Below are 25,567 nucleotides of genomic sequence, written 5' to 3'. Positions count from 1 at the left end.
AGCAGATTTCTGACAGTGTTCAGTCAGTAACCTGACTATTAAAATGGGGTATTTAAGCGGAAGTGACATTTGTCTAGTGAAAATTCGGTATGAAATATAAAATACAGACCTGAACGCCGGACCTGATAGGAATCCTTGCCAGGTGGAATATTCCCAATCTCTTCATAAATTGCTTGCTACAAACCAGCCAGTGAACCCTTGCCGCTAGTGACAGAACCTGTCAGGTGGATGGTGGGGAGATTAAAGTTTAGTTGCAACCCATGAGCGTTTAACAGTAAATTATCTGCGAACACTTCCAAAATGGCAGAGATTGTGATAGTAAAGAGATAAAGCCAGGTATTGTGAATGCGGAGTAGTTTTATTGTCCGTATTTGTGCATATGTCTTTGTGTCTATTTTTCTACATACTCATATGTTCACCTGCAGCAGACTGGGGACAAATGTGTTCACTGAGGAAAAGTTCAATCAAGTTTGTCAGAAACGATCTCCCCTCACAAAGCCATGCTACTATCCCCGATTAATGCCTGCCTCTCCAAGTGGAGATTAATCCTGTTCTTCTGAATTTTTCCCAATAGTTTCCCTACCACTGATGTTAGATTCATCTGCCTGTAATTACCTGGTTTATCCCTGCTACCCTTCTTGAATAATGGTACCGCATTCACTGTCCTTCAGTCCTCTGATACATCTCCTGTACCAGAGAGGATTTGAAAATGTGTGGCAAAGCCCCTGCTATCTCCTCCCTTCTCTCACATAGCAGCCTGGGTCACATCTCATCTGGGTCTGGGGATTTATCCATTTTATGCCCACTAAAACAGCTGATACTTCCTACCTTTCAATGATAATTTGTTCAAGTATATCACAATCCCATTCCCTGATCTCTGCACCTACATGGGTCGTCTCCATGGTGAACACAGATGAAAAATAATCATTTAAAGTCTAATCTACATCCTCCGACTCCACACACTGATGGCCACTAATCGGCGGTAATCTTATCCTCTTGCCCTCAATATACTTCAAAAAGACTTGGGATTGTCCTTCATCTTGCTCCCCAGTGTTTTTGCATGTCCCCTCTTCGCTCTCCTAATTACTTTTTTAAATACCCCCTACACTTCCTATACTCCTCTAGGGCCTCCACTGTTTTCAGCTCACTGATTCTGCCATTAAACTCCTTTTTGTTCCTTATCCAATCCTCTAAATCCCTTGACATCCAGGGTCTCCTGGACTTGTTGGTCCTACTCTTCAAGGTTAGGGGAACATGCTGGCTCTGAGCTCTCACTGTTTCCTTTTTGAAGATAAGAGACCATGGGATCCAGAGCAATTTGACAAAGTGGATCCACAATTGGCCTAGTGGCAGGAGGCAGAGGGTGATGGTCAAAAGTTGTTTTTGTGAGTGGAAGCCAGTGACCAGTGGTGTACTACAGGAATCGATGCTGGGACCCTTGCTGTTTGCACTGTACCTTTAGATGTAAATACAGGAGGTATGATCAGTAAGTTTGCAGATAACACGAAAATTGCTGATGTCGTAGACAGTGAGGAGGAACGCCTTATATTACAGGACGAAATAGATGTGCTGGTAAGATGGATGGTGTCCGAGCAAATGGAATTTAATCCTGAGAAGTGTGAGGTGATGCATTTTGGGAGGACATTCAAGGCAAGGGAATATACAATGGATGGTAGGACACTAGGGAGTCCAGAAGGTCAGTGGGACCTTGGTGGACTTGTTCATGATCACTGAAGGCAGAAGCACAGGGAGATAAGGTGGTGAGGAAGGACATATGGGATACTTGCCTTTATTAGCCGAGGCATAGCATATAAGAGCAGGAAGACTATGATGGAGCTCTATGAAATGCTAGTTAGGCCACAGCTGGAGTACTGTGTACAGTTCTGGGCACCACACGATAGGATTGATGTGATTGCACGGGAGAGGATGCTGAGGAGATTCACCAGGATGTTGCCTGGGCTGCAGCATTTCAGTTCTGTAGAGAGACTGGATAGGCTAGGGTTGTATTCTTTAGCGCAGAGAAGGCTGAGGGGAAACCTGATTGAACTTTACTAAATTACGAAGGGCATTGATAGGATAGATAGTAAGAAACGTTTTCCTTTAGCAGAGGGGTCAGTTGCATGGGGACATGGATTCAACATAAGGGGCAGGAAGTTTAGTGGGGATTTGAGGAAAAAAATATTCACCCAGAGGATGTGGAGTCTGGAACACACTGCCTGAAGAGATGGTGGAGGCAGGAACCCTCACAACATTTAAGGTATTTAGATGAGCACGCGAAACACCATAGCATACAAGGCTAAGGGCCGAGTGCTGGAAAATGGGATTAGAATAGATAAGTGCTTGATGGCCGGCACATGCACAATGGGCTGAAGGGCTAGTTTCTGTGCTGTATAACTCTATTACTCTATGACTCGATGACCTGATCTGCTTCTTGTGTTCGTTTGTAAACTACTGCCAGTCTAGTGAGGTCAGAAAGCTTGATCGTATCAGCTTTTGGACTGTCTTGTTTCAGAGTCTGTTCCAGTCGGGTCCTCGGCAGAGATAACAGGCCGATGCTGTCCGAGCTTTCAAATCTTTCTGAGTAAGAGAGAGAGCTATTTCTATAAGAACTCTATGTTATTATGGAAAGTGTTTTTTATTAAGAGGCCCATTTCTTATAATAAATCAGGAGTGTGTTAGTTGGGTGAAATATGAGTGGAAGCGTTGTTTTGGAATGTAGAATCACCGCTGGTGAATGCAGAAGGTCCTATACAAATTTCATTTGTCAAAATAACAGGCAGACCCGGTTAGACAGCTCGAGATTGGATGCCCAGAGCCAGAATCTGAAGGGCTGGATTTGATACCCAATGGATGAAGGAAGATTTAAAAGTCAAATAAATAGCTGAATGCACAGCCCAGAAATTCCAATCAAATTTCTTGATCCATTGTTACAATAAGTAAATTCTTCCAGAGTTTCATGTATTATGTGATGAACTCTCACAGTGAATGTGGACACTTCAAATCACTCTCCAGTTTAAATGTCACCTTTCACTATTTGCGAGCACGTTGAATTGAGAAAATCAGCAAAAATAATTACAATGTGTTTCTAACAAGGCCACATGACGGTTCATAGAAAGCTGCAATGAACGAGAGTTTTGGCAGTATATGACACAATATCTGGGATTTTGTGTTGGATCCGCGGTAAGATATGAGCCTCACCTCTTCTGATTGAATTTTTCTGTATAACCACCATCAGTGAGATGAACACACAGATTAGCAGGACTCCGAAGCAGCCCGCAACTAGGATGGAAGTTGTTTTATATCCCTGTTCTTGATGACAACAAGAAAGCTTTAATACAGACACAGTCCGTCTTGCATGATAAAATATTTATATAAGTATTTAATAATTATATCCACTGCTTCCGGGCAATGAGTTGGGCTGAACATTCCCCAGTATGTGTGGTACACATTGCACCAGAGGAAAGTGTGAGCCAATCTAAATTACAGAGACAGTGCCCCCATGTTTCTGATCAGTACAGGACAGTTCAGGTACAGTCAGAAACTGGGATTAGTGGATTTTCAACCGGACCATTTGAAATATGCGGCGAGGAAATTTTTTTTCCAGTCAGTGAGCACATGCTTATAGTATCTTGAGGAAATGACAACAATACCAATTCAACTAATACAAACCCGAACGCTAGCTGGAATACTAATAATGGTAAGTACCTGCAGATGAGGACGGGAAAACAATCGGAGGCACATCGAGTCCTGTGGAATATATTGTACAAAACGTTCAGGAGGATTTCAGCACTTTCCATTTAAACGATAAATATTGTTCTTAATTTCCGAACTAATGAGTCAATTTAACAAAACAAGGCCACCTAACCCCACTCTCCAAACCCTGCCACCCTCACCGGAACAAATCACACTGGCATCTTCCTTGTGATCACAGTCAGACTGAGCCAGCGATGAAGAAGGACAGTCGGCCAGAGAAGATTCGCTTCCAGTGCATTTCACCTCATCCAGCCAGATAACACCGTCACCCTGGGAAAAAGTAGCTCCTCCTGGGGCCAAAAGATCGTGACCACAATCCAGCTGTCTGCAGACAACATTGGCATCGGCCAGATCCCAGGAGTCATCACACAGCGTGCCCCAGCTGTTATTGCACAATATCTCAACTCTCCCGGAGCAGTTGGTGTTACCTCCAAACAGGCGCAACCAATGTCCAGAATCTGGCAAAGAGAATCAATGGTTATTATTGATGTAGTATAAGAAAGGAGTACATGTCAGATAGTTGGTATAATAAAGAGGAAGTAGCACCTGGTGAAAGCCCACGTTTACAATCATATTCTCGAATGCAGTCCTTTGATCTGTGGGGCTGCTCCTCAGTTACTTTTGCTTCTGTTGAGAAGAGAAACATGCTGACTGTATCACACACCAATGTTTGAAATGACACTCGCACATTTAGAGGTTTGTTGTGTTACCTGAACAAACAACACCAGCATCCTCCCTGTGTTCACAGTTGTGTTTACCCCACGGTTCTGTTTGACATTGCCAAAGGAACGATTCGTGTGAAATACATTCCATCCCATCGAGCCAAATGGGTCCAGATCCTTCTCCGAATGACTGAGCATAATAATCGATATAACTGTGGGGACCACACTGTAATTGTTTACAGATCACTTCTGCAACACGTTCAACAAGTGTATCCGAGCACACTGTTCCCCAGGTGCCATTGTAGAACACTTCCACTCTCCCCTCACAGCGATGCTTCCCGTTCACCATCCGCAGCTCTTTGTGCTCTGTCAATGACACAAGAAATATCCAGATAGTTAGATTGATAACTCGTTGTATGTTCATACTGCACAGCTCAACACATGCTGCACCGGTTGTGTTCACTGATTTCCAGTAATTATTTCAGAAAAGCGATAGGAAAACACCGACAGCCCATAAAGTAATAAAGAATAATCAACACGGATTTCACAACAGAAAAGACAAACAACGATATTGAATTCTTTGAAGAAGTTACAGAAAGATAACAGGGATAATGCAGTCGATGTAATATGCATGTTTTTTTTTCAGAAGGCCTCTGACAAGGATTATGACTGAGGTCAGAGCCTGTGAAGTCAAGAGATCAGTGGAAGAATGATAGGAAACCAGCGACAAAGCACACCGTCCGGGTACAATGTGGTAACCCAGAATGGTGGAAGTTGGGAAGTGGTGTTCCACAGGGCTGGGGTCACTGCTGCTCAACATTTACATGAACGATTTGGATTTACACAAGGGAGACTTAATTTCAAAATTTAAGATGACGCAATTTGGGGATATAGTTACACTAAGAAAGACAGAGACAAAATACGGGAAGACGTTAATAAACGGGCCGAATGGGCATACAATTGCTAAATAAGTTGAATAGAGATAAGTCTAAGGTGCTCAGTGTTGACAGGAAGAATAAAGAGGCCACGTACTTCTTGTAAAATAAGAGTCAAAATGATAAAGATCAGCTAAGAGACCTCGGGATACAGAGGCACTAATCACTTCTGAAGTGACAGAGATCGAAGCTAGTGACCATAAATATAGGATAATCACGAATAAATCTAATAAGAAATTCAGGAGAATTTGTTTGTTTTTTTACCTAGGGAGTGGTTTGAATTTTGAATTCCGAACACATGCAATTGCTGAGGTGATTTGCACTGATGCCTTTAAAGTAAAGCTATACAGGTACATGAGGCAGAAAGAAGCAGGAGGATATGCAAAGAGGGTTAGGTGCAATGATGTGGGGTGATACTCGTGGGCAACGTAAACACCACATTGACCAGTTAGTCCGAATGGCCAGATTCCGTGCTGTCCATTGTATGTAATTCGAAGCCATATCTTCCCTGTGAAACCACGTGCACAACACTACGGAAAATGGGCACATGGAAGCACCTTTACCTGAACACATGATCCTCACATCTTCTTTATGAGAACAGTCGTGGTTACCCCACGATGTTGAGGGACATTCCCAGAGAAATGATTCGTTACCGGAACACGTCAGTTCATCCAACCAAACTGGCCCTGAGCCTGGTCCACAAGATGCAGGAAGTGCCAGGTCCAATGCCTTTCCACAACCCAGCTGTTTGCAAACCACGTCAGCGTCCGCCAGATCCCAGGAATCATCACAAACTGAGCCCCAAGTCCCATTGTAATAAATCTCCACTCGGCCAGTACATGGGCTTCCACCGTCAGACAGCCTTAACTGCACGTGGTCTGTTGGATAACAGTACATGAGGATTATACTTTCAATAGACATTCACATCATCACTCAATACAACTGATTTTACCATCACCAGCTCAAAAAAAGAACGTTAAATGCACCTGTGACAGGTAAATAAAACTATACAACAGAATATCTGTTTACACTTACTTCTTACATAGAATGTAAAGAACAGCAATGTTTCAGATATGCTATTACATCTGGCTTTGACAAGTTCTGATCTCCAGTTCCTCTTTTATGTTTTGAACGCTGTGTACGGTGTCAAACAGGCAATCACTCACACGATTAACAGTTAATTTATACTCATGTTATATAACTGTATCTGTTCCTTGTCCATGTATGTTACCCTTATTTGTTATCTTGGTCAGACATTTACTGCCATCTCCTATTTCCCTCATCTTCAATTACAAGTGACTTGCATTTATCTAGCGCCATTAACGTAATGAAACATCCCAAGGCGCGATACAGGAGTGATATCAAAGAAATTTTAACACAGAGCACAGAAAAATATATTAAGTCAGATGACCAAAAGCTAAGTAAAAGAGTTAGTTTTTATGGAACGTCTTAAAGCAGGAAAGACTGGTTGACAGGCAGAGATATTTAAGCAAGTAATTCTAGAGCATGTGACCTTCGCAAATAAAGGCACGGCCGCCAATGGTGCACAATTAAAACCAGGAATGGTCAAGAAGCCAGAACTGGGAGCTGCCAGTCTGGAGCCGATTGCAAAGACAGGAGCTGTGAGGCCAGGAAGGGATTTGAAAACAAGGATGAGAATTTTAAAACCGCTCATTGCTGGGCAAAGTAGGTCAGTGAGCAGAGGGCAGATGCCTGAGTGGCAAATGGTCGAGACAGCGGAGCTTGCAGAGGTTGTAACGAGTGATGCCAGCCAGGAGTGCATTAGAATCATCGAGTCTGGAGGGAACAACGCTATCAACAAGACGAGATAAGGGCAAATGCGGGTGATGTCATGGAGGTGAAAATAGACAGTGTTCATGAGGATATGGAGATTTGATAGGAGGATCACCCTGGGGTCAAATATAACACCAAGATTACAAGCTGTCTGGCTGAGTGACAGACAGTTGGCATGGCGAGAAATGGAGTTGGAGACAAGGAAACATGCGGTGGGGACTGATGGTTTCTATCTTTTCAGTACAGAGTTGGAGGAATTTTCTGCTGATGCAGTACTGAATGTCAGCCTGGAATTCTGACAGTGTACAGACATTGGAGGGCTCAAGAGTGTTGAATGTGAGGTACAGTTGGATACAGTGAGATACATGTGGAAACTGAGGCTGTGTTTGCGGATATCGCTGAAAGGCAGCATGTAAATGAGTAATAAAGTGTCAAAGGATCGATCCTTTGGTGACACTATAGGTGACTTTGCAGGAGCGGGAATGAAGCCATTGCAGGCCACGTTCTGACCATGACTGCATAGATAATACTAGAACCAGCTGAGTGCAGTCCCACCCAGCCGTGTGTTAATGGGGAGGAATTGGAGAAGTATTTCATGATCAATCATATAAAAATTTGAGACAAGTCAAGAAAGAGGAGGTGGAATCGTTTATGTTTGTCACAATCACTTCGGATGTCGTTTGTTTTCGTCCTGTGGTGTGGATAGAAAATTGATTTGCGGAATTGAAACATGCAGCTTCATATAAGATGAGCATGGATTTGGAAGTCGACCACACATTCAAGGATTTTGGCGAGGTACGAACAGTTGGAGCTGGGGCAGTAACCTGCATGGACAGGTGGTCAATGGTTCCTTTCTGAGGAGAGGTGTGATGACTGCTGATTTGAAGGAGAGGAGCCTGAACATGTAGAGAGAGAGAGAGAGAAAGAGAATCGTTAATATAGCCAGCTAACATGGAACCCAGGAAGGGAATGTTTGTGTTCAGTAGTTTAATAGAAATAAGGTGTAGACAGCAAAATGTGGATACCATCAACAGCACAGGTTCAGAGAGAGAGTGAAGGATTCTAGGAGAGAAACAAGAAATGTGAATTCAGGGTGATCGTATGGGATGGGGGTGGGAACTGATAGGAAGTTAGGCCTGATGGGTTGGGGAAGAAAGGGAAGTAGTGGAGGTGACTGAACAGATGTTTTTGAACTTTGTGACAAAAAGTCTATGAGCTCCTCTCAATTATTTTTGGAGTTCAGGGTGGACGAGGCAGGGGAGTGGTTCAGGAGGAAGATTTATGATGGAGAATATTTGCTGTGCGTTTTCTTTGCCTTCCTGGATAATCTTTGTCAAACGGGAGGTTTTAGTGAAGATGAGGAGGACCCAATGATGCTTTATGTGACTGATACATTCAGGATTATATTACCAGATAGTTCCCCACATGTCACCGTGCCTTTCTGTTTTTCAATTATTTCAGGGAATGTTGGTGTCACTGGCAAGACCAGCAGTTTAATCCACACTATTTATTACTTCATTATTACTTTACTACTCCACTTCATATTGGAGAATGTAAGGTCCACAAGTACTACCCTTAAACATCAGCCTTGCAATATGCAGTATCTTCCTGCAGAACTACGTTTTAGGGTTGTATTGATTATTACATTATCATAAATCAATTTAATATCAATAGCATAAGAGAATCAATTACCTTTGTGAGGATGGGACTCTGTCTTTGACAAGGAATATATTTGAGTAATTTTAGATACATAAACCGCATGTCTGAACAGAGAGTATGCAGACCTGTCTGTCCAGACAGACTGCTGCAATTATGTTAAATGAGCAAACGAAACATGTGAGGCACATTAGCAATTGCTATTGTCTGTAAAAAATCAATGAACTTAACGACTAATTCTATCAATATATGACTGTTAGACCGGACCAAAGAGGACAGAAAACAGGATCTCTCTGCAAAATGTTGGACAGGATCAGGAAGCGCCGATGGACAATTGAACGCCAGATGTGTAGACCTCCTGGCTGAACAGAAACCAGTATTTAATCTGGACTGGACAAAAATGATTGGACGAATTGCGTCAGGCACTTTGGAGAATAAACATCAGCAATGTGACCCATCAGATACAGAAGTAGAGGACAAGGAGAAGACACATGGCTTCTGTAGGTGGGTATAAATGTTGGGTGGAGCTTAACATTTACCTAACTGAAGAACAAGATGACATACTCTACTCTGTCCAGTGACTGAGTGTGTAATAACCATTCAGCACTGTAAACTTCTGACGTGAAACGCTGGAATGTATTGATTTCCGCAGTGTCCGAAGAAAATGCTTTCTGTAACCAATCGGTATCAAATCTGAATCATTAACGATCTCCTATGTTGTAAGTTCCACATGTCGTATGCAAATAAATGTTCATTGGAACAACCCGAAAACATCTGCCCACACTCAAGCCAAAAGACTTGCAGGTTGTTAGGTAAATTTCCCATTATAAATTGCCCCGAGCGGTGGTAGGGAAATATAGGGACAGATGGGGATGTGGTAGGAATATGGGATTAGTGCAGGATTAGTATAAATGGGTGGTTGATGGTCGGCACAGACTCGGTGGGCCGAAGGGCCTGTTTCAGTGTTGTATCTCTAAACTAAACAAAACTAAACTACACTCTGCATAATGCAACATCCCCAGAACACATGCCTGCATTAACATGCTACACAATGAAACTTTAAAGTGCCTAGTCCAAAACATCTGTCTACTTTTATACACAACCTAATGAAATTTGCATCAGACCAACTCCCACACAGCTACCTCCACTTATATACTATACAGTAGAACTGATTGCAAGCTTGGCGCCGGAATTGATACCACAGCTGAGATTCCAATTCCGTATTCTCTTTATCAGAAGGCCGTTATCTTTCACCTCTATCATCATTCACCTCCCTTCCTGCCTCAGCCCATCTGCTGCCGAAATGCTCACCCATGCTTTGTTGCCTGCAGAATCGAATATTTCAATGTTCTCCTGGGCGATCACCCATCTTGCATCCTCCAGAAACATCAGCTCATCCAAAGTTTTGTTGCCTGCCCGACATGAAGCCCCTCTCAGGAACGCCATGGCACTCGACGATCTATTGGTTTCCCTGCGATCAATACCTAGATTTTCCAAATATGATCTTCCTGTTCAGACACCTTCATGCTCTCCCCCTGCATCAGTATAACCGTCTCCAGCCTGAATCATTTCAGGAGCTCTGCTTTTTTCTGAATACAGCTTCTTGTACTTCACCCACTTCAATTGCCCACAACTTTCAGTTTTGCCTTTAACCATCTAACCCCCAGATCTGAATTTCCACCAGAAATATTTCCGTGTCTCCGGCTCTTCAAATCCAACCATCTGACTAAGAATTTCGTCACCCACTCTAACATCTCTTTGTTTGGTTCTGTGTCAGTTTTCTCTCTGTTTACATTCCTGTTAAACCCCTTGTGATGTATGTGTTAATTGAAATTTCTGTAATACAAACGTTCTTGCTGTCTAATTGTGTCCGTGTCCTCTCTCTCTGTACACCACCCCAGCTCCCCGACCGCCCACCATCCTCTCCCACTCTCCTCGAGTGAAATTACTGGTTTGAGAAACCCAGGAACAAGTAACTTTTCTCAGCAGATTAGACATTTCACTTTTATGTTTTTGTAAAAGCAGTGAAGAATTTGCTTACCTGAACACAGGACCCCTACATCCATACTGTCAGTGAGAGACGAATTCAATGTGAATAAGATGCAGTTCTGGAGCTGCAATTCGTTTCCTTCACACTGGACATCATTCACCCAGATGGGTCCTTCACTCTCTCCATCCTTTGAATAGTTATAAGCGGCTGTCGCTTCACCACAACCCAGCTGTGTACAGACTACGTTGGCATCATTCAGGGTCCAGTGTCTATCCTGCAATCTCCCCCAGCTGCCATTGTAGTAAATCTCCACTCGCCCATCACACCAGCTTCCCCCGTTAGTCAGTCTTAGTGACCAATTTTCATCTACAATATGAAACACATTGAGAATGGTGAAACTGAAGCAAAATATCTCAGAATTTACTGCCACCCGAAAAGTCATTAATATTAATGGTTACTATTCCTGTCATCATTGTTCAGAAGGCTTGTTGAAAGGTTATTTTCAACATTACCTTTTCTCTGTAAATACATTTTAGAGACGTAACGAGTAGCTTATGGTTGCTGAACTGGGGACAGAGGGTAAAATGAACTGCAGGTGATAGCCGAGGGGCTGAAGGTCGTCCTCCTGTCCACATGCACTGATATTCCAGCTCTCGCCCTGTACTTAAAAATTATCAACTTTTCTTCCAATTTATCCTCCTTATATTCACATGGTCCATCTTCAACTCTTCCGTTCTCTTCCTCAACATCTCTGTCTCTGATTCTGGGCATAGGTTATTAACTAATATAAAGAGTAAACCCAGTGACTCTCACAGTTACCATGTCGATGCTTCCTCACACCCCAATTCTTCGAATGACTCTATCACATTTTTTCACTTGCTCCATCTGCAATGTCTGGTGATACAACCTTCCATACCAGTGGTTCCAGATATGTATTCCTTTTTCCTCAACCGAGGACTCTCCTCACCTCCTCATCCACCCACCATGTTTGACAGGGCCCTCAAGCACGTCCATTCCATTCCCCATCCGTCTGCTTTCACCCTTTCCCCCTCCCGGAACAATGATAGGATTCTGATTCTCCTCATCTTCCACTCCATCAGCTTCCATATTCAACAGATCATCTTCCACCATTTCCACCACCTTTAATGTGGTGCCACTACAAAGCACATCTTCCCCTTCCCTCCACGTTTAACATTCTGAAGGGACCTTTCACTCTGTGGCACCCTGATTCACTCTTCAATCATTCTCAGCACCCCTTCCCCCAGGACCTTCCCATGAATGCGCAGGAGGTGCAACCACTGCCCTGTTACCTCCACCTTTCTCACCATCCAAGCCGCCAAATACTGCTTCCAAGTGAAACAGCGATTTTCTCGTACTGCTTTCTCTTTAGTATACTGTATTCACTGTATTGACTGATCATGATACCGTCTCCTATACATTAGGACACCAAACATAATTGAGTGCTTACTTTGCACAACACCTTTGTTCAGTCTGCAAGCTTTACCTTTAGCTTCCAGTTGCCTGTCCTTTTCATTATTTATTCCGCTCCCACTCTGACATCTCTCTCCTCTTTCTCCGACACAGTTCCAATGAAGATTAACATAAGTTTGAGAAACAGCACTTCCTCTTTCCACTAGACTCTTTACAGGCTTTTGGAATGAACACTGAATTCAGCAATTTCAGGAAAGATTCCCTCCCCTTTTTTGGACGATGTCTTGCCTTCCAATTTTCAGCTTCTCTCGAAATGTGTTTTTCACTTGGCCCATTCCTATCTCTTTCTGCCTTGCATTGTCCCATTTACCATTTAATTCTTCCTGCCTTCCAGCATATCACAGATTGTTCCTTTCGTTCTTTCCTTGCTTTCCCCTTTCTTTAAAAACTGTTAAATCTCTAAGATCTGATGAAAGATCTGCAAACTGTAAGGTTGATTCTGTTTTTTTCACCGTAGATGCTGCCAGAACTTCTGAGTATTTTCAGCACTTCCTGTTTTTATTACCTATATGTTAAATTGTGAACCGTGGGAGCAATTTGCGTTGATTAATGTCCCACGTACAGCGATCAGTTAACTGAGCAGATAATCTGTTGTAAGAGGGCACTGGCTGAGGGATAACTGGGAGAATTGTAATTTACATCAAGTTTGTGAAATAATCAAAGACATGGCATATTGGTGAAATAACGAGTTACTTCAGTCGCTATTATTTTATTGCCCTTGATGTAATGGAAATGTAAATTTATCTCACGCGATTTGGCTGGAAACAGGTTCACGGTGTTTTCTATTATACAACTGATCTTTGCAGAGAATTCCATGATAATTCATATTTGAACGGCTAACATTGATCACAGTTTCAATGCTCGAGCAACATTTCTATGCAATGGCAGTGGTCCTGGGAGCAAATTGCTGATTCTATGCCCCTTGAATAGTGCCCTAGATTTACCACAAAACAGATATTATATGAGCGATAAGTACTAATCACTAGACATTGTATGTATTCAATGTTTACTGGGGTGAAGCTCTTTGATTCATTTGTAATTTAATTCAGACCAATAAACCGACAAACACATCTCAGAATCTTAGTGTCGAAGGAAGCATGGGATCAGCAAAACCAGTGAATCAGCGACCTGTGGAAATAGTTAATGATGCTTGACAGCAGAACAGTTGGTGTATTTCAGTTCAATTGACTGAGATGACTCACCCGTACAGATGACACTGGCATCATTTTCATGGGAGCAGCTAAACTGTTCCCAGGATGAAACAGGACAATCCCACAATCGCGTCTCATTCCGCCGACACCTGTAACTTTCCTTCCACACTGGACCGGCTCCCTTCCCAAAGTGAGCTCCTCCTGGGATTGAGGTTACTGTCCCACACTGCAAGTGCTCACAGACCACGTTGGCGTCTTCCAGATCAAAGTACATGTCACACAGCGTCCCCCACTGGTCTCCGTGCAGCACCTCCACCCGGCCAGAGCATCTGTTCGTCCCATCAACCAATCGAGGTCCACGTTTCCCTGCATTGGAAACCAATCCAAATCCAAATAATTTATAAATCATCCTCTGCATAGAAACAGCAAAATAGAAAATGGGTATAAAAGTTGAATCTTATGTACACGATTATCTATCCATACTTTACACAAATTATCTATCAAAAAACAATTAGAATTACCACAGCAACACAAAAGCAAAATACTGCAGATGTTGGAAATCTGAAATAAAACAGAAAATGTTGGAAATACTGAGCAGGGCTAGCAGCATCTGTGGAGAGAGCAAGAGAGTTATGTTTCAGGTCTGTGTACTTTCATCACAATAATTGCGACAGGACCTCTTTAAGAAGTTGGCTGAACACTCAAAAATTAACAGCTCTTCTTGCTAACGCTAATCGATTGTTGGTCTTTATCTCTTGGATTTTGGAATGTAAACGATGAAGGATGTGATGTTTCTGTTGTATCTGTTGTCACGTTTGGGCACGGCACTTCACAAAACCATTGGCTTTGGAGGTTGTTCAGGACAGTGTCACCAGAATGGCAACAATGCTGAAAGAGTTACATTATGAAGACAAGTTGCATAAACTTTGTTTGTAGTAGATTTGGTTTAGAAGGATTACAGCTTATCTAGTTGATGTGTTTAAAATGGTTAAGGGGTTTGATAGATGAGCTATAGAAGATCTGGACAACAAATACAAAACAAGCCCATTTTGGAGCTGCTTTCCTTTATGCGGATGTGGACATCTCTGGCAGAGGTGGCAGTTATTGCTCAACTCTATTTGCCCTTGAAACCGGTGTCAGGACAGTCCTCTTGAACTGCAATTGCCTGCATGGGGAATGTTCTTCTGCAATGCAGTAAGGTAGAGTTCAGGCAAAGTGTGCAAGCATAGAGTGTACCTTTAACTGCATGTGTTGTAAGCAGAGTGGGAAGTTTGGAATTTGGTAATTAGTGGCTAAGACTGAAATCTAGCCTTAACATTTAGCAATTGGCTTGGAATTAAAAACCAAACTGCAAGGCAGTTCATTGTTCGCAGTTAACAGGGCAAGTCAGGTTAGCAGTAAGCTGTCAATCAGCTGTGATTGTGTGAACTCGGGTAATTACTGTTAGCTGGAAACTGTCTAAACTGTTGCATCTCGAATGTGCCTCAAAAAGCATATAATATTGGAGGTCATTGCAAGATGATTTGAGTAAAGGAGCAAGATGTTACTGCACCTATAGAGGGCTTTGGTGAGACCACACCTGGAGTATTGTGTGCAGTTTTGGTCTCCTTATCTGAGGAAGGATGCCCTTGCCATGAAGAGTGTGCAAAGTTGATTTACAAGGCTAATTCCTGGGATGGCAGGATTCACGTATGAAGAGAGATCGGATCGACTCGGACTATATTCACCAGAGTTTAGAAGAATGAGAGAGGATCTCAGAGAAACCTATAAAACTCGAACAGTACTAGACAGGCTAGATGGAGGGAGGACGTTCCCGATGGCTGGAGAGTCCAAAACCACGGGTCACAGTCTCCGGATATGGAGTATGCTATTTAGAACCGAGATGAGGAGAAATGTCTTCACTCAGAAGGTGGTGAACCTGCAGAATACTCTACGACAGAAGACAGTGGAGGGCAGATCTCTAAATATATTCAAGAAGGAGATAGATATCTTTCTTAATGCCAAAGGAATCAAGCGATATGGGGAAAAACGGGAACAGAGTACTGAATTAGATGATAGGCCATGACTTTTTTTGAACGGCGGAGCAGGCTCGAAAGGGCTGTCTGGCCTACTCCTACTCCTATTTTTTATAATTCTATTTTTAGACTTCTAGTAAGGCAGAGTGTAACCACAGATTGCAATGTTAACTGAATACATTATGAACATAGTGGGAAGTAAGAGTTTGCTAAGAGTAAGAATTCGGTGCAGAGGGGGAAAAGGAGGTATTTTTTATTATTTCACAGGGGGTGGGAATTTCGGGCCAGGACAGCATTTATTACCAATCCCGAACTGCCCTTGCAAAGATGGTGGTGAACCGCCTTCTTGTACCACTGCAGTGCATGCGCTTTCAGTGCACTCACATTGCTGTGAGGAAGGGAGTTCCAGGATTTGACACAGCGACAGTGAAGGACCATTTATTTCGTTCCAAATCAGGACGGTGTGTGCTTCGGAGGAGAACATGCAGATGGTGTTCCCATGCATCTGCTGTCCTGGTCCTTCTAGGAAGTAGAAGGTGAGCGTTCGGATGGAGCTGTTCTGTTTTGTCTGTTAAACTGGAGTCAGTGACGAGAGCCACCGGTTTAAAAGAGCGTCACAGCCAGCAGCAGCAGAACCCATTGGAAGGGGCTGAGAGACAGACAACAGGCAAATAGAGGGAAAAACTCACTCAGTGAGCAATTGTCAGGTCAGAGTGTGAGAGGGCGTGGGTAAGTTGTAAATACGTATTAAGTTAATTGATGAGTGTTTAGTGTTCCGGCGTTAGCTAACCAGTGAAATAGCGTTAAAGCTAAAATGCATCTAAAAATAATTTTACCTCAAAAATAAAGACAGACTAAGTTCTGGCAGAGCAGTTTCTTTTTCTGGATATTGGAATTTGTAGATAATGGAACTGAACCGAGGGAACTTGTCTGTAATAGATATCTCAACCTGGAACCTCTCTGGCTCAGGATCAGAGAGCTGTTGTGGGAATTGGAGAAACGCCAACACATATGGCAGCAAGAAGAGTACTTGACAGTTTGCTGCAGATTTAAGTCACACCTTGTAGAGAGCTGCAGGATCAGAATGAGGTTGTTGCAGCTTATTGTGCTCAGTAATGGAAATCCAGATGTAATGGAGAACGAGGATATACAGAAGTGAACAGGAACAAAGTACTGTCTATTTGTGAGGATAAAGATGAAGACTGCCAGGAGGACAGCCAGAATGTTGACCGTGATACCTTGGAATAGGAAGCTGTTCAAAAGGAGGAGGAGTGGAGCATAATGTGATACTTTTAAGTGATTCAATAATTAGGGCATTAAGAGTCCCACACAGTATTTTCCCAACTTGTGCGAAGTGAGGGTTATCTCAAATCAGATTGCAAGAATGCAGGGGAAATATCCAGTCGTTGTGGACCATGTAGGGATAAACAACATAGCAAAGAGTAGGCAAGAGGTTCTTTTCAGAGAGTACCAGGAGCTGAAATATAAAATAAATTCTCAAGGATTATAATCTCTGGATTATTATACAAGCCGCTTGCACTTTAGCATCAGAGAAATGAACGATCAGGGAGATGAACATGTGGTTGAAGGTTATGATGTTGGAAAGAGGTTTTACCTTTCATGGGACCCTGACACCTGTACTGGGATATTAAAGAACTATTCTGTTGGAATGTGCAGCACCTGAATCGGGTTGGGATCAGGGTCCCAGAATAAAGGATGAATAGTGTTGTTACAGGAACCTTAAACTAGTAAATGGGTGAGGGGAGGCTGGTGGGGGGCGGGGTGAGGGGGTAGAGCACAGTTGTAAATGTAGCATATCTAGGTGCTACAGGGAAATGGAAAACTAAAATATGCAACATTTGAGTCAGACCATTTTACGGTTTTACATCACGTGCCTGAGCACTGAAAACAGCAGTTGCTTTCTTGAAAAAGCAGTTGTTAGAAAGACTGACAGACCGCGACGTTTTGGGTCATGTACTCTGCCCATTGTCTGGAGAAATAATTGTAATTGGTGGAAGCTGTCTGTTTATATGTAGTGCAGAACGGGAATGTGGGCAGGATCTTACTACTGTTAGGTTATTACATGCTCTTGTTCTGGCTGTTATTGGTCAGTTAATTATATTCCATGAGAGGTCAGTAGATGTCATTATTCTTGCTGCTGATTCGTCAGTTATTGTGCATCGTGGCAAGTCAATCCATGCTAGTGTTCTGGTCGTGGTATGTTGGCTGCAGCACAGGTGCTTGTGCGTTTCTCGAGGAGGGAAACCCTGATATTCACTGAGGAACAGGCCACTTTTAGGGGGAAGGTCTTGTGTTTATCGATCTCCATAGCTTCCCTGACGCAGTGAACGGCACAAGCCTGCCATCAAAGAAGCTCAACTCAATGACCACCGCATTGAATGGTCCAATTCCAAACTCAACCTCATCTATTATGGACTGGCTTGCAAGACACGGTGACATCATAAGTATAAAAGAGACCAAAAACATGCAAAAATGCAAAAAATAATGCACAGATCTTCGTGAATGGCAGAGATACAATGAATAGCAAAGGATGACAAAACAGTTCGCAAGCGCTCCAAAGCTTTTACAATAACTTCAGAAATATATTGTCATTAAAAGCAATGTGGTCTCATTACGATGACAGTTGTGATATTATAAATGAAAATAAGGAAATGGCAGGAATTATGCATAATTACTTTGCATCAGTATTTACATGAACACAACTTTTATTAAGGCTCTTTGTTGCCACAGTCGGCCAAATGCTGCCCTGACATTGAGGGCAGTCACTCTCATCTGGAATACAGCTATATCATACATGTTTGTATGAAGGGTGTGATGAGGTCTGAAGCTGAGTGGTCCGAACAAACCCAAACTGAGCATCACTGAGCAGTTTATTGGTAAGTACTGCTTGATAGCGCTGTAAACAACACCTTCCATCCCTTTGTTAATGATAGAGAGCAAACTGCTGGATCAGTAATTAGAAAATTGCAATTGTCACACTGCTATTTAAAGAAGGTTATCGAGTGAACCGAGGGAATTATAGATTGGTTAGCATAACAGCAGTTGTCAGGAAATTACTAGAGTGTACATTTAAAGATGGAGTGTCTGATCACCTTGAAAAGTTACAGCTAATCCGAGAGAGCCTGCGTGGATTTGTAAAAGGCAGATCATGCTTGATGAACCTGATCAAATATTTTGTGGCGGTAACTGAAGTCGAGGAAAGGGGATCCTCAATGGATGTTATTCAGATGACCTTCCAGAAAGCACTCAACAAAATCCCTCGTAACTGATTATTGGCTAAAGTTGAAGCTCATAGAATTTAGGGAAATTTATTGACCTACTTCGGACGTTAGTTTAGTGGCTGGAGATAGACAGCAGGGATAATGGGCAGATCATCTAACTGGCAGGATGTGATGGCGCCGTCCCACAGGAACCTCAACTATTCACCATATTTATTAATGATTTCGATGACTGGATAGAAAGCCACATATAATTGACATACTAAATATTGCAATTGAAAGAAACCACCAGCCATATTGTAATCATGTATATTTTAAGCATAACTTTCCAAAAAAAAAGATTCAGTGACTGTGCAAAACTATTTCAATATTGGTGAGTGTGACGTGTCCAATTTAGACTTAAAAAGATTACAGTACTTTCTAAATGGTGAAAAACCGGATGCAGCACAGGGAAAAGAGACTTCCGGGTCATGGGCAAGTACAGGAACGAAAATCAAAACAGTCAATGGATTGCTGGGCTTTATATCTAGAGGAATGGAATACAAGGGGCGAGAAATGATGCTGCAGCTAAAGAAAAACTGGTCAGGCCCCATCTGGTGCAATGTTCAGCTATGGGCAATATGCAATGGGAAGGATATATTGACCAGGGAGACTGTACAGCATAAGAGATACTAGAATGATTCTTTGGCTTTAAATGTTTTTGTTTTTTTATTCATTCATAAGATGTGGGTGTCTCAGGCAAGGCCAGCATTCGTTGTTCATGCCTCGTTGCCTTTCACAACTGGGTGACTTGTTCGACTATGTAAGAGGACAGTTAAGAGTCAACAACATTGCTGTGGGTCTCTAGTCACGTGTAGGCCAGACCAGGTACCAATGGCAGATTTCATCCCCTAAGGATATGATTAAACAAGATTTTTTTTTTATGACAATCGACAATGGTTTCATGGTCACCATTATTGAGACGAGTATTCAATTCCAGATTTATTAACTGAATTTAAATTCCACATGCTGCGATGGTGGGAATTGAACCAGCGTCCCCAGAATTTTCCTGGTACTCTGTATTGCTAGTCCAGTAACATGAGCACCACGCCACTGCCTCCCCTCATTGTGAAGAAGGATTACACAAACTGAGGCTGGGTTCCCTGAAATTTCGAAGAGTCATATCCTTTCACATTCCCAACCTATGTCTTCCAGCTGCTGGAAAGTCTTTGGGAATTCTTCAGGTGAGCTACTTGCCACAGAATGCCGATCATCTGACCTGCTCCCGTCACACAACATTATTGTGAATGGTCCAGTTCAGTTTCTTGTCAATGACAACACACAGTAGGATTTGATGGTGGTGGTGAATTCACTGATTATAATAGCTCGGGGAGATGTTATTGCCTCTCTTGTTGGAAATAATCATTACCTGACACGGAGGTGGTGAGTGTGTTACTTTCTACCTTTCAGCCCAAGTCTAAATAATGTCGTGATCTTGATGTAAGTGGGCATGAACTGTTTCTTAATCCGAGGAACTGTGAAGGGAACTAAAGACCATGCAATCATCAGCAAAAAGCCCAAATTCTGTCATGTTGATGGTGGTAAGGTTACTGACAAAGCACCGGAAGACAGTTGGGCCTCAGGGAACAATTAGGAAACACATTATTCTGTAAAAACAGTGTAAATCTGGAACATTCCCTAACAACTTCCAAAGTAAAGAGCTGTGGATGTTACATCTAATCTAAATTTTCAAGACTAATATTGTTAGATTTTTGATAGCTCAGTGTATCAAGGAATCTGGTTCAAAGCCAGGTAAAGAGACTTTGAAGAACATATCAGGTATGATCTAACTGAAGGATCGAACAGGCTGGTGCAACTGAAAGCTCATTACTGATAATGTGGATATGTGTCCGATCCTGTGGTATTCAGTGAGTAAAATTCACACATTCTATAAAATAACGTTGTAATCTTTCACTTCTGGCCTGATTGCACTGAGCAGTGCTAGAGTACAGCCGTTCTTTTATACCCTGCCGTTCAGTAAGTGTTCACGTGGGCACAGTGGCGCAGTGGTTAGCATCACAGCACCAGTGACCTGGGTTCTGTTCTGGGTGCTGTCTGTGCGGAGTTTGCATGTTCTCCCTGTGAATGCATGGGGTTCTGCCGCGTGCTCTGGTTTCATCCCACCGCGAAAGACTTGCAGGTCGAAAGTAAGTTGACCATTGTAAATTAACCCTACTGTGGGTAGGTGCTAGGAGAGTGGTAGGTAATGTAGGATTAGTAGAAATGGGTCGTTGTTGGTCGACAGAGACTCGGTGGGCTGAAGGACCTGTTTCAGTGCTGTATGATAAGAATAATAACGTGAGCAGGGAGGGTCAGAAGGCTATTGTAATGTCGGATCATTCGTGGTGTTCAGATTAAAGTATCGAATTAGGCCAGTGCATATTCATTTAGTCAACTCCCAACTTGTGCAGGCAATATTCAATTCTAAATATACATTCGGTGCAGTGGTAAACAAAATTGCGAAATTTTTGCTTCTTGCAGAATAAAATTTAAAATTTAGAACCATCTTGTTTACCAGTAATTGCGGGTAGTTTGTACCACGTTACACCAAACCTATAGCAGTGATAGTAAGCTATAATGACTAGTTTAGATATGAACCTTTCAGACAGAAACATGGGAAAGACACCTTCCTCAGTTTTCCAAATATTAAGCAGGAAGTTGTCTGCCTTTCAGTAAGTCTGTACTCACCGGAACAGATCACACTGGCATCGTTCCTGTGGCTGCACTCCTGCTGAGTTCCTTGAAAAAGACGGCAGTCCAATAAACTGGTCTCGTTTCCAGTGCATTCAAAGATATCAGTCCGTACGAGGCCAGTGCCCTCTCCAAAATGGGCATATCTTGGCACAGACACGGCGACTCCACACTGAAGCTGACTACAGACCACATTGGCGTCTTTCAAATCCCAGTCAAGGTCACACACTGTCCCCCAGTTTTCACCGTACTGGATCTCCAGTCTGCCTGAGCATGGGGAGTCTCCGGATATTAGTCTAGGATATCTGTGATCTGAACAAGCATATTATATCATAATTAGCATAATACATTAATAATTACAATAATACAAATATTTATATTTCAATACGCATCTGATTAATCACAGATCTGGCATCAGTCGTTCTCTGATTCTGTTCAAAACTGATTGAATTGGATTTCCTGTATGACTACTTCTCATAATGTGACAGAACTATCATGTTTAAAATGTTCCTTTACTTATTTATAACTTCCCCAGTCGCCGTCACTGTAACTGAAAAACATGCACTGTATCAGCAGTTAGAACTGGGCAAGAAGTATTGAGTGACAAGAAGTGCTGCTAGGAGTAATGTTGTTCATATTTAACATAAATGATTTCGATACAGAAAAGGGACGCACAATTGTAATATTCACTAATGACATCTACTTGGAGCAATAGTTAATACAAAGGCAGATTGTGAGAAAAAATGCTTTACGTTAACGAAATTGTAAATGAATTTTAATGCAGATAAATATACACTGACACATTTGGGTAGGAAGACTGAGAACCCATATTCCTTGGACAATGATAACCTAAATTGCATCGAGGAGCAATGGGACTTAGGGGTACAGATATAAAATTCAATAAAATAGCAATACAGATTAACAAAGCTCTAGAAAATACAAAAAAAGATTGAGGTTTGTTTCTGAGAGATCCGTTGAAAGGGGAGTCACACCCAGCACAAGGAAAGATTTGGTGTTGATTGGGAGGAGGTTGATTGGGTGCTAACCAGTCAGAGTTTCCCTACTTTTCTGGGCAGTGTGTAACTGAGCAACTTTACACCATTTCAGTTGAATCCTAGTGCTGCAACTGCTGTAACTGTACTGGATCAGCTTGGCGAGAGTTGTCTCTAGTTTTAGAGCACTCATCTTCAGCACTACAGCTGGAGTGTTACCGGGCCCTTAACTTTTGCTTTGTGCAGTGTGCTCAGCCGCTTCTCAATGTTGTGTGCCGTAATCTTCGGAATGGACCAAACAATTGAACGCTTTTGCACAGTGTCAACGCATTGACATGGATTGTCACACAATACTTCTCACCTTTTGTCAGTCTGAATAACTGCCTTTAACCCACACTTTGTTGACCGTTTTGTAGCCAGTTTGCTGCAGTCTGTCATGATCACCCGTAAAAAGCCCTTCGTATGCAACTAATTACCTTGAAACCACATTCACAGTTTTAAGTTTACAAACTGGACAGACTGTTTGTGACCAGCAAGATGCAGCAGTCAGCATATAATCATAGAATGTTTACAACACAGAAGGAGGCCATTCAGCCCGTTTTGTCCATGCTGGTTATCTGTAAGAGCACCTCACTAGTCCTATGCTTCTACCCTTTCTCCATAGCCATGCAAAGTTTTTTCTCTTCGGGTGCTTGAACACTTCCATTTTGAAAGACACAATGGAATCTGTCTCCATCAGACTCGTAGGCAGAACATTCCAGATCCTAACCACTCACTATGTAAATACGGTTTTCCTCATGTCACAGTTGGTTCTTTTGCCATCCACCTTATAACAATGGCCTCTGGTTATTGACCTTTCTGCCAAGAGGATCACTTCCTCTATCTGCTCTGTCTAGACCCCTCATTATTTTGAAAACCTCTATCAAATTTCCTCGCAGCCTTCTCTGTTCTATGGAGTGCAACCACAACTACTCCAACCTATCAATGGAACTGAAGTCTTTGATCCCTTGAACCTTCCTTGTAAATCCTTTCTGCACCCATTCTAATGCATTCACATTCTTCTGATGTGTCATGTCCAGAATTGTACACAATACGCCAGTTGAGGTGAACCCAGTGTTTTACAAATGTTCATAATAACTAAATAACTTTTGTACTCGATGCCTCTATTTAAAAAGGCATCCCTTTGACTTATTAACCACTTTCTCAACCTGCCATGCTGCCTTCAACGATTTGATCAGAAATACTCCCAGGTCATTCTTGGCTGCAGTCACTTTGTAATTGTACCCTTGAAAAGAGACTGGCAGCCAGCATTAAAATAAATCCCAACGTTTTCTCTGGACAGAGAAATAGTAAAAGGGTGTTAAAAGGAGGAGTGGGGTGATTAGGGATCAGAAAGTGGATTTACATATGGAGGTAGCGGGCATAGTTGAGGTATTAACTGAATTCGTGGCGTCTTTCTTTGCCAAGAAAGAAGATATACCACAGGCAATAGTGAAAACGTAGGTAATTCAGATACTATAGGGGTTTAAAATTAATAAAGAGGATGTATTAGATATACCCTGTTATATATGAAGATATGCGTGAACATACAAATCAGGACCAGGAGTAGGCCACTCAACCCCTCGAGCCTGATCCACCATTCAATAAGTTCATGGTTGAACTGATGACTCCACATTTCCACCTACTCCCGATAACCTTCCACCCCCTTGGTTATCAAGAATCTACTTACCTCTGCCTTAAAAAATATCAAAGACTCTGCTTCCACTGCCTTTTGAGGAAGAGAATTCCAAAGAGTCACGACCCACTGAAACAAAGAAATTCTCCTCATCCCTGTCTTAAATGGGCGACCCCTTATTTTTAAACAGTGACCCCTAGTTCGAGATTCTCACACAAGGGGAAACATCTTTTCCACAACAACCCTGTCAAGTCCCCTCAGGATTTCATATGTTTCCATCATGCCGCCTCTCACTCTCCTAAATTCCGAAGGATGCAAGCCTAGCCTGTCAAATCTTTCTTCGTATAACAGGTCACCCATTCCAGATATTAGACTAGTAAACCTTCTCTGTACTGCCTCCAACGCATTTACATCATTCCTTAAATAAGGAGACTAGTACTGTACACAATATTCCAGATGTGGTCTCACAAATACCCTGTGTCGCTGAAGCATAGCCTCCCTACATTTGTATTCAATTCCACTCGCGATAAATTATAACATTCTATTAGCTTTCTTAATTACGTGCTGTACCTGCATCCGAACGTTTCGCGTTTCATGCACTAGGACACCCATATCCCTCTGTATCTCAGATCTCTGCAATCTCTCAGCATTTAGATAATATGCTTCCCTTCTATTCTTGCTGCCAAAGTGGGCAATTTCACACTTGCACACATTATACTCCATTTGCCAGGTCTTTTCCCACTCAATTAATCTAAATATATCTGTTTGCAGACTCCTTATGTCCTCTTCACAAGTTACATTCCTACCTATCTTTGTGTCATTAGCAATTTTAGCAAGCATACCGTCGGTCCCTGCATCAAAGTCATTTCTATAAATTGTGAAACGTTGAGGCCCCAGCACAGATCCCTATGGCACACCACTCGTTACATCTTGTCAACCAAAAAAATGACCCATTTATGCCTACTCTCTGTTTCCTGTGAGCTAACCCATCCTCCATCCATGTTAATATGTTACCCCCTCCACCATGAGCTTTTATTTTCTGCAATAGCCTTTGATGTGGCAACTTATCAAATGCCTTCTGGAAATCTAAGTACAATACATCTACCAGCTGCCCTTCATCCACAGTACATGTATCTCCCTCAAAGAACTCCAATCAATTGGTGAAACATGATTTCCCTTTCACAAAGCCATGCTGACTATACCTGATTACCTTGAATGTTTCTAAATGCCCTGCTATATCATTTTTAATAATAGCTTGTAACATTTTCCCTAAGGCAGGTGTTAAACTAATTGGCCTGTAGTTTCCTGCTTGCTGTTTCCCTCCCTTTCTGACGAAAGGAGTTGCATTCGCTATTTTCCAATCAAAATGAACCTTCCCGAATCTAGGGAATGTTGGTAAATTAAAATTAACGCATCAACTACCTCACTTGCCACTTCTTTTAACACCCTCGGATGAAGTCCATCAGGTCCCGTGGACTTGTCAG

General features: G+C 42.4%; 1 protein-coding gene across 1 annotated transcript; it reads right to left on the bottom strand.

Moving 5' to 3' along the window:
- Positions 1-4,518: 4,518 nt before the first annotated feature.
- On the bottom strand, positions 4,519-10,883 carry LOC137358889 (antigen WC1.1-like; the record flags this gene model as incomplete). Its single annotated transcript, XM_068025093.1, has 3 exons — positions 10,842-10,883; positions 5,914-6,228; positions 4,519-4,781 (listed from the first exon to the last, which is right to left on the bottom strand). Coding segments are annotated over exons 1-3 (603 nt in total), but the record flags the coding sequence as incomplete, so codon positions are not given.
- Between the last annotated feature and the right edge of the window lie 14,684 nt (positions 10,884-25,567).

The sequence above is a fragment of the Heterodontus francisci genome, unplaced genomic scaffold (genome assembly GCF_036365525.1).
Source record: "Heterodontus francisci isolate sHetFra1 unplaced genomic scaffold, sHetFra1.hap1 HAP1_SCAFFOLD_208, whole genome shotgun sequence".
Classification (NCBI taxonomy): Eukaryota; Metazoa; Chordata; class Chondrichthyes; order Heterodontiformes; family Heterodontidae; genus Heterodontus; species Heterodontus francisci.
The sequence above is the reverse complement of the archived record's forward strand: the minus strand, read 5'-3'. Positions and strand labels throughout refer to the sequence as shown.